The sequence below is a fragment of the Achroia grisella genome, unplaced genomic scaffold (genome assembly GCF_030625045.1).
Source record: "Achroia grisella isolate CSIRO2021 unplaced genomic scaffold, CSIRO_AGI_Agris_v1 utg1112, whole genome shotgun sequence".
Taxonomy (NCBI): domain Eukaryota; kingdom Metazoa; phylum Arthropoda; class Insecta; order Lepidoptera; family Pyralidae; genus Achroia; species Achroia grisella.
In genome coordinates, this window is record NW_026712582.1 from 1324057 (window position 1) to 1337772 (window position 13716).

General features: G+C 32.0%; 1 protein-coding gene across 1 annotated transcript in view; it reads right to left on the reverse strand.

Moving 5' to 3' along the window:
* The window catches only part of LOC131849771 (neuroligin-4, Y-linked), a 145749-nt gene that overhangs the window by 15224 nt on the left and 116809 nt on the right, over window positions 1–13716 (reverse strand). The window contains exons 6-8 of the mRNA XM_059199892.1: window positions 12742–12867; window positions 3671–3821; window positions 1809–2021 (exon numbers count right to left, since the gene is read on the reverse strand). Coding sequence (XP_059055875.1) covers window positions 1809–2021; window positions 3671–3821; window positions 12742–12867 — 490 coding nt within the window. The remainder of the gene's footprint in view (window positions 1–1808; window positions 2022–3670; window positions 3822–12741; window positions 12868–13716) is intronic.

Here is a 13716-nt window from a genome sequence, read left to right on the forward strand (position 1 = left end):
GAAAACAAAAGTAAATTTCCTATACAAGGAAGAGAAAGAAAAACATTTTACACTAACCACAAATAAATGGGATAAGGAAGAAGCAGATGATGACGATGATGAAGAAATGAGATTTCCTATACATGCAGTAACAAGTAGACTCATTCCAATTCACTGTTCCTCTAAATCCGTAATAATCTCTCAGTGCGCCACCACCACATTTCTACAACAAAAGCCTTACTAATTTTAACGAACCGTAAAATTAATATTAATTTTCATTCTCATTGTGTACTTTACAACGTTTTCCTGGCACTGGCAACCCTGTGCAAAGTGGCTCCGCTTTTTTTCTTTAACAAAATATTAGTGCCGCAGTTCAGTATACATTTTTGGCTCGAATCCACACGAACGGGAAGTTTTTGAGCATTAAATCCGTTAATATTTGGCAAAATATATTGCCTTTATACTTTGAGAGCCAACGATCGAACAGGTTTTGGTGTTTTATAAAAGTTTTGCGTCTTATTTCCCTGTTAGTATTTGTGTTTCCAATATTACAATAGATTAGTAAACGACTTGAAGGATACACGTAATATTTAAGTCACGTAATAGTTGTAGTTTACTAAATTTAAAAGATTATTACACCACTTGAAAGACCCTTAAATAATTTCAGAGTGTTTTCTACAAGATATATTTGTTGGATTGGCAAATGACTCTTCAGGTGACAGACACGTGTAATCATAAAGAGTGATTACAATCTCCGGTCTTACTACACTTATTTGAAAGATTCTTTCGCCATTTGAAAGATACTTCAATAATTTCAGATAGATGTTTATTGATCAATTAGAGGCTAGTTGGCGCGGACGGCTATCAACAAAGAATGTGTCACTGACCATACTTTCAAAGTTCTTATGATAGGATGGTCTTATGAAAGTATATGATATTCTTTCTGCATTAATCTTAATAGTAATTATTTTAATTATTAAGCTAAGTGGTCGAAATTTGACCAAAATTAATTTAAATAATTACATATTACAATTATACTTATTAAAAAAAAAAATTATAAGTGTGAATTAAGTATCTATTGTCAAAAACTTGCTTCATACGTATTATAATATAGATTACTTTGATAACAGCACAGAATCAAACCTAGTTTCCATGATTTGATTAACAATATTTGACATTGGCGTTTTGTCAGTCGTGTGAGATAAAGTAAACATGTGTAATGTTTTTTTTAATGATTCTTAAAAAAAATATTTGCATTTTCCAGTCCTTCTCTATATAAACTATATGAGTGCGAAGTTTCATACTCCATGTTTTGTCAGTCATGTGAGATAATGTAAATATGTGTAATGTTTTTTTTAATGATTTTTAAAAAACAAATATTATCATTCTGCAGGAGATCATATCATATCATTCTAGAGGAGTTCTCTATATGAACTATGAAAGTGCGATGTTTCATACTCCTCGTCTGCGAAATTTTCGTAAAAAGGGGGATACTGTGTGTAATGTTTTTTTAATGATTCAATGTATTTTTTATGAATAATTAAAAAAATATTATCATTCTGCACTCCTTCTCTATATGAACTATAAGTGTGCGAAGATTCATACATCTCCGTCCGTGTGATTTTCGTTAAAAGGGGAGTACTGTGTCTAATGTTTTTTTTTAATGATTCAATGTATTTTTTATGCACAATTAAAAAAAATATTATCATTCTGCACTCCATCTCTATATGAACTATAAGTGTGCGAAGATTCATACATCTCCGTCCGGGTTTCGTAAAAAGGGGTACAAAGGTTTTTCTCTCGTATTTATATTAATGATATAATCTCACCGAATATTTATAGGATGTTGAACCGGCCTCTCCCAGTCCGTGTACTCGTTAATGATGGTAGCAAGTATCTCTGATAAATGGTAGCTGTATGTATTCCTAACAAAGGACTTCAGTATTTTTGATCTGCGGTCTGCCTCTATGCCGTATTGGACGTCATCCCCACTGAAGGCGAAATATGCTTCCGCTTTTGTTACGCCCAGCATTAGATCGTATCTGTAAGAGATTGACTTTATTAGACAATAGCTTTTTTATTAAAATAAATAAAAAAATCGAATTTAAAAATACCTAAGTTACTCCTTATAACATTAGCTATATGCAAGTGTGTTGTAGGAATAAGAAAAAAGACTAGGTAAACGGAGAAAATATATTAATATAGCCTACTGACAATTAGGAATAGAAAGAAGGAATTGAAGTATCAAAAAACAAGAATGTAATATAAAAGAACTATAAATTCAAATACAAATTTAGAATATAAAACATTTCTTTATTAGCCAGTTACAACAAAGTGAATGTCTCATCAAAATCTGTTCAGCCATTTCAGAGATTAGTACGAACAAACAGACACGTAGGTAAAATATTTTTCATTTTTTTGAGACTGTATATATGTATTTTCAAATGCATTTACATATATATAACACATAATATGTCCCACACGTTCCCACAGATCGGTGGTCAGATATATGAATATTTTCTCCACGTTAAAAAAGATGATATTCGATATAATTCTAATATCATATTCAATAACCAATTCAATCCAAACATCTAAACAAACGTAAACCAAACCACAATGTTATTTGCTAAAGCGAGCGTATACCGTAAGCGTCAACGCGGAAGCAGTATACGATATCAAAACATGCTTATGTAAAGAAAATAATGTCTAACTTAGGTGCGAAAAGATAGATAGAAAGATAGAAATCTTTATTCAAATAAACTCATTACTTTTGAATAGTCATAGACCTGGAAGATTCATCACACACAGAAGAACGAGTACTTAGTACAAGCTCTGCAGAACATAATAAAAAATATAGCGTAGTTTCGGATATAAATAAAGATAAAACATTTACAGTTGCATAACAAATAAGAATCGAGAATAATGCCGTATCGGCGAACAATCGGCCCGTTTCTACAACAATTTAGTCGAGATCCTACATAAAGATTAAAATTAATTAATGCTTTTGTTTTGTAGGACTTTAATATTTTTTCATCGTAAAGTTAATAGTGTGTTTTTACGGTCGCTGACCGATAAACAAATTGGATCTCATAATGAGAATGGTGTTTTAGTTTTTTTTATTACAACTCACATAGCAACATTTAGTCCTAAGCCAAGTAGAGGTTGCATTATGGATACTAGATAACTGATATAAATACTTAAATACATATTTTTGTAAATACATACGTAATATATGTATATAGAAAACACTAAGACTGAATATTCATATTCATGAATGTGTGTACCTTCCGAGGAATCGAACTCATGATCTTCGGAAGTAAAGCGGTGTGCTAAACCACTAGACCGCCGATACACACATGACACATGATAGAAAAGTAACACACGTTCTAGAATATATCTGAGTATATCTAACAGTCATTTAGGACCCATAACACAAGCTGTGTTTAGTTTGTTTTTGCTGTGATAAAGCTGTTGTTTTGAATTTAAAAAAAAATGTGTCATGTATTTTATACTATGGAATAAGTCCTGGTTAGTTTATGAGATGATGTTATGTGAATTGTTCAAAGTTAAAACGTATGGGGCTCAGATTTGCTCCTTGTGAAAGTCCAAATGAATGTAGCATGTAGTAATGTAATAAATACCTAAAATTGTGATTGTAAATATGATTGCATAAAATAATAAGCATACGTACTTGGTAAGCTGAGCAACAGAACTCTTCCTCATGAGGACAGCATTGATGATGTTGATAGCGTTCTGAGCTTGTCTGCCAACAGGCGCACGTGGTATAGTCTGGCCGCCCCACTCGTAGCCATTTTCTGGACTTATTAGCAAATCCCCAGTATCTGTTGAAGAAAAAATGTTGATATATATTCATATTTTATATAGGTAAGTGCATTAGTCCACAAAAATATTGATAACACAATTATGATAATTCCTCAAAAAATCGTAATATGCTACTGAAATAAAGAATTAAACAAGTGTACAAGTAAGTATATTTGTTTTGTACACCTATAAAGCACATTCATTTCTCCCGTGTTTCTCACGAAATTCATTGGATCATATTCTTTAACTGCCTAAAACTCGTCTTCTCTTTGTACAGCTTCCAGTTAATGTTCCACTTCCACTAAACCGTATTGTTTATGTACTTTGTATTTACCTCTTTTATATCTTGATGTAATTTCATAAGTGTTATGAATTTTCGAATATAATTTTATTTCTTAATTAAACCTCAATTGTCTGTATTATAAACAAAACCTATTCATTTTAACTAATGGTCACCTAACTGTCGAATTTCGACCATAATTAATTTAAATTAGAAGTTTAATCTTTATTAAGTTTCTAAAGTCAAAGTCTATCTGTATGTGTGTGTATATGTGTGTCAAACACATGGTAGTATCTGTAATATTATATTTATTGATTACATGTATTTTTTACACGTAATTTATAAAAAAAATATTAGCATTCTGCACTCCTTCTCTTTATAGGCTACTAGCTACTCGCCCCGGTTTCACACGGGTGTACATGTATTATATATATAAATCTTTCTCTTGAATAACAATAATAATCTTAGGACAAATCACACAGCGCCATCTAGACCCATGTTAAGCTAGCTAAAGCTTGTGTTATGGGTACTAGACAACTGATACAAATACACAGATATTTTTTTCGTAAATACATACATATTATACATAGAAAACACCCAGACCGATACAAACAATCATACTCATGAATACAAATGTTTGTGCCGTGCGAGGAATCGAACCCGCGACCATCGGACGTAAAGCGGTGTGCTAGACCGCTAGACCATCGAGGTCGTCAAGTTAAGTGGAATCACTCTATGTATTAAAATAAACCGCTTCAAAATCCGTTGTATAGTTTTAAAGATTTAAGCATATATAGGGACGGACAGACAGCGACAGCGACTTTATTTTATACTGTGTAATGATAAGTGTGCAACATTTCATACTCGTCCGTCCGCACAATTTTCATAAAGAGGGGTAAAAAGTTTTTGCTTCGCGTATTAATATAATTATATAAATATAAAAAATATAATAAATAAACGCCTTGAACCATTATTTATATAAAAAAAAATCTATTAAAAAGAGCAACACACAAGTTTCTTGCTCATTCTTCTTATGATGAATCTGCATTCCGAATGAGTGGTAGAATCAAAATATGACTATTCAAAAGTGCTTGTAATGAGTTTATTTGAATAAAAATTATTTCTATTTCTATTTGTTTCGACTTCTTATTTCTAACGTCACACTAACTTTCTAACCAATACTGAATTTACCGATTTCCTGCAAAACAGGTTAGGTCACAAATAAGTGTGCGCAAAATGTATGTGATTTAAGTATATCCAGTACATACGTTAAATAAATATCTAATTACGTTATCTTATATTATTCTGTCTCTGTCAACCATTTGGCAGTGCATATTGTTGGCGGTGCAAAATTATAAACATAAACAAAATGCAACAAAATATAAACAGAACATTTAAATATATACGTATCTCTAAAGAGATTATATTGTTATAAATTCAAATAATATTCCCGTAGTTTACGTTTAAAAGAAAATTTATTCGTAGCATATTATTCTGTCTCTGTTGGATACTTTTACATTTTTAACGTATCTCTAAATTATATTGTTCTTTCACTACATAATATTCTCCGTACCTTTGAATATAGTAGCTGTATCCTTCATATAAATTTTAGAATGTAAGATCTAGTGGGGGGACCTGGTAACCAGTTACATAGGTTCTTCGGATACCTAGTACAGGCACCAGTTCTCCACAATTCTGTATTTTTGCATGGAATTTTACATGCCTCAAAGGTTTTGCAGCACTTTATATTATGTATGTTTTTGTGGAGAAAAATAAATATATTATGTAGTTGGATATATATATATTTCAATTTATGAATTTTATTATAATTGTACCTTCCTCCTTTTATTGTTTATTTCATGTTATTATTTACTTAAATGCACCGCCCACTAATCTCTGTTTGCCCTATGGTCGACTGGGAGATAATGCCTTATGGTGTTAAGTCCGTCATATGCACCTTAATTTGTTTTATATTTGTGCATGAAGTTTTTATATATAAATAAATAAATAATATTATTGTTAATTTAATGGACTATGCATATATCATCGCAAGAACGTACTTGAAATTTTCTCTTTTTATTTTATTTTGTTTAATTTTTATGTAATCAACAATTGATTTGGTATGTTTTTATAAAACCAAACTAAAATATCTTAATTTGTCTGATATGTCAAATCTACTCTACTCACTGATCTGAAATAGTTCATAATAATTATCTGGCAATTCTTTTGCGGACTCTCGTGATACAGGTTCGCCTAATGCGGTCCAATATATAATCAACTTCATAATATTTGTACGTTTGAAAATTAATAAACAAATAATGTTCAAAATCTACTCTGTACTCGTTATAAGCACAGACTATATTAGAGCCTGTTAGTTTCTGTTCCCACGCTTTTCACCCCTTACATATGACATAACAGATTGTACCGCCGCCAAAACGCGTGCGTATTATTCCTATATTGAAATTAATGAAAAACTTCTGCAACCTACTGTGTAAACTGAAAACTGGCGAAAACCTCATCGAGACGTGTTAAGAAGTTACAGGTACGAGACAGACGCTTCCACAATATAGTATGAGTTGAAGGTAGTCCGCGAAACCGTGGCCGAAATCGGCCGGGATGATAACACATCATCGATTTCGGCCACTGTTTCATCATCATCATCATCATTTTCCCTAACAAATAAATATATCCGCTAGGAATGTACTGACGCCAAATTGCTAGTTTTTACTGTAATTCTATAACATCGCAACGTCTGAACCTTACAAGATTGGAAGCGTACAAGTCGAGATAGCGAAAGTAAATGGCTTTATAGATTGGCCCCTATTAGTGACCCACCGGGAACTCCTTGTCATGTTTAATACAGATCGTGATGGACGTTACAAAACCCTAAGGTCCGATCCATTTCCACTGGGCGACACGTACCTATTTGTCACAATAACGGTACTTTTTCGTTCATATTAGAAAATTATATGTCAGTGGGATATTATGTTTTATCGATTGTGACTATGTTGACACTATATTCTAGTGAATTACTTTAATCCTTACTAATATCTAAATGTGAAAGTACATATATTTTTGGAGATAATAGAATTAATATATACTTTTATTTAAAAAAATATTTATATTTAAACTTCACTACATGTCGTCGCTTATAAATTTAATTCTAAATCTGACCATTTTGAGTTATACTTAATAATACCATTGAAGTTTAAAAAAATACTATTTCAACACTTTGCTAATTCAGCGCCATCTAACACCCAGTAATGAAGTTATTTAATAGATTCAATGTGAGCGAAGCCGCAGGTAAAAGCTAGTATATAATAAGCGATAGATAGAGCGATTTATTATTATTAGTTTTTATTCTCAAACACAATTTTTATTTCATCGCCGAAAATACAGGCAAATGACCAAATATTTAAAAATATTTATTTAATGTACTGCGTATTATTTTTTGAGAGTCTGTAATGTTATTACAGTATCTTGTGTTGGTTGACTGGGCCTATGGGATTTGATGATGGAGTTACTCAAAATAATCTGTATAGCCATTGATAAAGGATTTTAGGCAGACCCGTGGGACTGAGCTCTGGGGCCGATTAGGGAAGGATTTGAAACGGCCATCGTAAAATTTACGCAAGCACAGTTATAAGGACTTATAAGTCAACATCATTTGATATAACTACATTAATACATTATATCAAATAAACTAAGCTAATATAAACTTGACAAAAACATAAAGAGACCAGCTTCAGAACTTGGTAATAAATCTTTTGGTATATAGTAATAATAAAGTTTAAATTCATGTATAAAGATGTAGAACAGTTGAATTAAGACCCTATCTTGAAATCAGTCTAGATCAAGAGTAGCATAGTCCAGAAATATTAAGAATGGTAGCATATACAATAATTTAAATTTATGAAAGTTGAAAGTAAACGAAAACGTATGATCTGATGTATCATTTGTTGTCTTTTAGCCAGTAACCTAATAGACGCTACCTCTTTTCGTAAACTAAAACTATAAAATATCACAATATACATTTGATAGAATATCTATTTGCCCAAATTCCAATTCCGAATCTACGCTAACAAAGTCATAACACCGAACAATAATTGTCCTCATAGGAAAACAAAGCGACAGCGGGGAGGAATCAAAAAAATTCCTCGTTCAACAACAAACTGATCTAACTGAAAATGTCGACGCTCGAAGAGGACGAGATGAGAAAACTTTGCCGAGACAATTTAATAACGCGACTCGGACGCGCCCTGCTTGACAACCGGAAAGAATCCGGATAAAGTAGGAGCAACAGCGGTCGTATCGCCGCGCAGAATAACTTGCCTCCAACAGTCAACAGTAGCTTTATAATAAGGCGAGCTGTACATTATTAAACTCTGTCTTGGATATGTAAGAATTTCTCTTGGTGTCTTAGATTTTTCTCCGTTTATATCTGCCAGTGCTAACTAGGGTATAGCTACTATTAGAATAGGCAAATCATCATCAATGTTCAAAATCTACCCTGTATCATCGTAAGCACATATTATTATATTAGAGTCCGTTAGTTTGTGTTCCCGCGGTTTCTGTTCCCCTCCCTTACCTACAGTACTGAACTGAACGTACGGCGGACATGACGCGCGCGCGCATTGTGTTGTGAATTAAAATAAATTAGAACTGTGTGAAACCTACTGTGAAACCTACTGTGAAACTATAAAGCTAGCGAAGATACCTTCGAGACCCTGAAGCCCAAGAAATCCACAGAACCATACAGGTACGTGACCGACGCTTCCACATATTTTTCCCTATATATATACCTAACATTTTGGTAGCAGAGAGTAAATTCCCTAACAATCAATTATGTTTGTATTTAAAAAAAAACATGTTTCTGCAGGTTAGGTACGCCTGCGTAGGTACTAAAAAAAACCAGCTCTGGACTCCCATCAGTCAATAACTGAGTTTGTATCTATTGTCTGTTCATAAAACCTTGCTATAAATTTCTAACTGTATTATCATTGGCAATAAATAGATTTATTATGATTCTTTTTTGTTGAAATATGTAATTGTACGGCGAAGATAGTGAATGAAGTTTACACAACAATATATTTCTATGGTTCTATACACTTGATCATGAACCCAAGCGAATTGGCTAATAATCAGTAATTAACGAGGCCAGAAAAGTTCATTTTTGGAATTTTTATATATCCGTCTGTGCTTTTGCGGACGCTAATATCTGAAAGGACTTCATCGATTTGAACTGACTACTGATTTTTACTTTTTCATATAACTATAGTAGCAATCAAATATACGGCACATCCGATGGTAAACAGTTACTGAAGGCTATGGACGCCTGAAACACCATTGGAGGCACATGTACTACAATATGGTATTCTGATGTATAAGCTATAATACATCAGAATAACATATATGCTATAACTTTCACGCAGGTGAAATCGCGGGCGCAGCTAGTATATAATAAAGTAAGAATGTAGTTTCAGCTAAAATAAAGTTTATATAGTTTAACCACTAAGATGCCGGTTATATTGTGGCAATTGACGAGTTCGGTTATAGTGTTGAGTATTCTCTGAAACTTGGTCTACGGAGTTATGACCTATCTAGATTGTAGGTAGTAGCTGTTAACATTATTCTTGTTGTTAATGTTAATGAATATAATTATTATATTGTACATAGAATTATTCATCACGCCAATATATGTACATCTGTAACTGTATGACACAAGTATAATTATGAGAACATCTAGGGTCTGCTTTGCATGCCCGGCTTTGCATGGGTATTTAACAAAATCGTAAACGTTGACACACACATTTTACGTAGACTATGGTATATCACTTGCTCTATTGTCAAAAATTTCCATTACGAACACTATATAAAGATCTTTTCTCACATTGAGTGACATTAACAATGTTTTCCTACAGATTCCTAAGGTTTTTGAAAATACATTAAAGATAATATCATACTGATCCAGTAGTGAAAATATTCTGAGGTTTCTGTTTATTAGAGATAATATATGATTCTGATGGTAAAATAAGATCATCTAATTATCAATGTTTTCTGCTGTATTATGTTGGTATAAATAAAATGGATTTTTATGAACTCTTGAAGTCGGTAGTGAAGAAGAAATATATCTGAGGTATTTATTGTGTTCTGTGTGATACAAATTTTCATAAGGATAATGGATTTAAATTCTATGTTGAAATTTCTAGTTTTAAAGTACATCTCCCCTTTCAACCCCTTACAACCCTTTTTATTTATATATTACATATTTAATCAACATCTTCAAAAATAAGTTCCAAGCATTTAACTTTAAGAATCACTTCCTTCCGTACATCCTTTCTGTATGTCTCTCCTTTCAACCCCTTACAACCCTTTTTCTTTATTTATATATAATCAACAGTCTAAAATAATAAGTTTCAAGCTTCTAGTTTTAAAAATGATTTTAATTCCATATAATCTTTCATCCCCCCTTTGTTACAACATTCAGTAGTTTTGGCGAGAAAACGCGACAGACAGACAGACAGATAGAGTTAATTTAGCATTTATAATGTTTCCAAGGATAAGATAATGTTAAAATAATATTTATAAAGCGCTAAATTACTTATTCAAACATTATATTAATGTGAATATTATACAAAGGAAAAACAGCAACACAGAAATTGGTTCTGCCCAAACGAAATTAATTTCAGTACTCAATAATATAAACGATTCTTATTTGATTAGGGCATTGCTTAATTTCCGTCTGAAGGGCGGTTCTTTGAAAGTTTCATTTGGAAGTGGAAGTACAACAGGAAGATGGGTCTATTTTCAAATCTAATAGAAAATGGCAAGTTATACCTTGGAAATATCATTTATTTATACATACAACATAAATAAACGTACATGTCTTCGATATAGTTTCAATCGAGAAAAACTTGAAACTAATTAAATTATTCTTTTGAAAAATATATATTAAAATTATCTGTATAAATCGAGACCTTGAAAGTTTCATTTGGAAGGGGGATTAAAATAGGAAGATGGGTCCATTTTCAAATCTAATGGAAAATAACAAGTTATACCTTGGAAATATCATTTATTTATCTACAGATCTTCGATATAGTTTCAATAGAGAAGAACTAGAAACGAATAATATTATTCTTTTGAAAAATACATATTATAGTAAGTACTTAATGCATTTATTTGTATAATTAGGGCATTGCTTCATTTCCGTCTGAAGGGCGGAAGAAGTTTCACTCGGCCGCTGTAGTAAACAGGAAGATTGGTCATTTTTAGATGTAACGGAAAATGGCAAGTTATACCTTGGAAATATCATTTATTTATCTACCGATCTTCGATATAGTTTCAATAGAGAAGAACTAGAAACTAATAATATTATTCTTTTGAAAAATACATATTATAGTAAGTACTTAATGCATTTATTTGTATAATTAGGGCATTGCTTCATTTCCGTCTGATGGGCGGTTCCTTGAAAGTTTCATTTGGAAGTACAACAGGATGATGGGTCTATTTTTTTTTAGAATGGAATAGTTTTTATTTATTTGTGTAATTAAGGTATTGCTTAATATTGTCCTGTAGGGCTATTCCTCGAAAGTTTCACTCGGTCGCTGTAGTAAACAGGAAGATTGGTCATTTTCAGATGTAACGGAAAATGCGAAATTATCCCCTCCTTAACTAAATATTCACGGCACGTTTGCCTTTATCCGTGTAACTTGTGAATTCTCTGATTTCTCTTTTATTTATCTTTGTTTTTTTTTTCATTACATCTCCGTTTGTTTTAGTTATTTATTGTTGTAGCCGAGCATGAATATTATTCTGCGTCGTGATTTTTGTTTTATCGTTAATTGCGTGTGAAATTATTGGTATACAACGTATCATGTGCGATATATATACAATACTATAAATAGTACAGTGTATTTGTGTTTGTTTGTCAGACAATTCATACAGCGTTATCTAGTCCGAAGCTAAGCAGAGCTTATGTTATACTATACATTCATTCATAATTTAAGATCTTTTTGGTAGACCTCTGGCCACTTTCCCGATATATACTAGACAACTGATATATAATACATTTTATATTATATACTTATATTTATATTATATACTTATGTATTTTATATTATATACTTTAATTATATATATACTTGATTTAATACATTTTTCTATAAATATATACATAAAGAATTCAGAAAACACGGTTTGGAAACAAACGTTTGTATTCTGTGAGAAATGAACCTGCGACCATCGAAAGTAAAGCCCTTGATGGTGTAAACCACCGTGACTCTCAAATGAAAGATGAAGAAAATAAGATTTGACGTGAAAATGCAATTATAATACGAGAAAAGACTACCCTATCATTCATCTAAAAAAGCAAAGTCGAGAATAAGGGATAATATTAAATAAATGTCAAAAAATTGTGTCAAAAAATAGAAATTCCAAAGATAGTATTCATTCCGGTAGACTATAGTTCCACAATGCCGAAATTGTTGTTATTCTAGATTTAGTATAAATTTGGAAACTTTACAGAGTTGTGTGATCATGTGATCGATCGTGAATAGAAGACAAAGAATGGATGGTAAATACATTATTTGATCACCATAGAATTAAAGGTATTATTAAATTATTATTTTTTTGTAATAAGGCACAAAATAAATCAAACTCACCTATCACAACACCGTCCACACTCGGTCCGAAAGCGTACGCAAAGTCTGGGGCTTGAACAGGTGCAGACAATATCGCTTCCAACGGCCGCTCCCGAAGGCACCGCAGAAGAGCTGGAGGCGTTAGTTCTAGAAGATAAATATAGGTATATAATAACGGCAATGGAGCAGTAGTAATGGAGCAGTAGTATAGTATAGTATTACTAAGAATAATTTACTGAAGAAAATGATACACTACATGTAATTCATGTCCGAAAGAAGGTTTAAAGGTATTAAGGTTTCTTAAGAGCCGGCAACGCGCACGTGACACACCTGGTTCATAGGTTATAGTAACCGTTTACCTTCAGATGGGCTGTATGTTGGTTTGCCACTAGCTGCAGCCAACAGCATAAGAGTAGTCCGAAAAAAAAGAGCTAGTGACAAAACGGTATACAAAACAAATTTATAAAAAGAACATATTTGAACGAGTATACAAAACTGCCAGTGACTCTTATTGTAGGTCTACAGTTTGTAAAAAACTGGCGCGAAAGTTGAATTTCGAATAATTTTGTTTTTATTTAAACTGTAATAGGAAACAGCCAGTATTTCTACTTAAGACAATCTTTACAAATTTCAAATCTATCTATATATATAAATAAAATTGGATTTTTCCTAGAAGCACTAGTAAGTTAGTATAGGTATGGATTTTTTCGGAGTATTCTAATGATTTTAGCTGCATCTGCCCATTACAGATCGATCGAAAAAAATCTATACATATAAATGAAATTTTAGTGTCTGTTTGTAATATAGAAATAACCTTTTTTACTACATGCATATGAATATAAATACGGTACATCACCAAAACAACATTTTTTAGAATTTTATCTGTCTGTCTGCTTGTTCCGGCTAATCTCTGTAATGGCTGGATCAACTTTGACGGGACTATTTTTGGCTTTTTTTACTTTAATTTTAGAAAAAATAAAGTGAAATTCCTCGCGG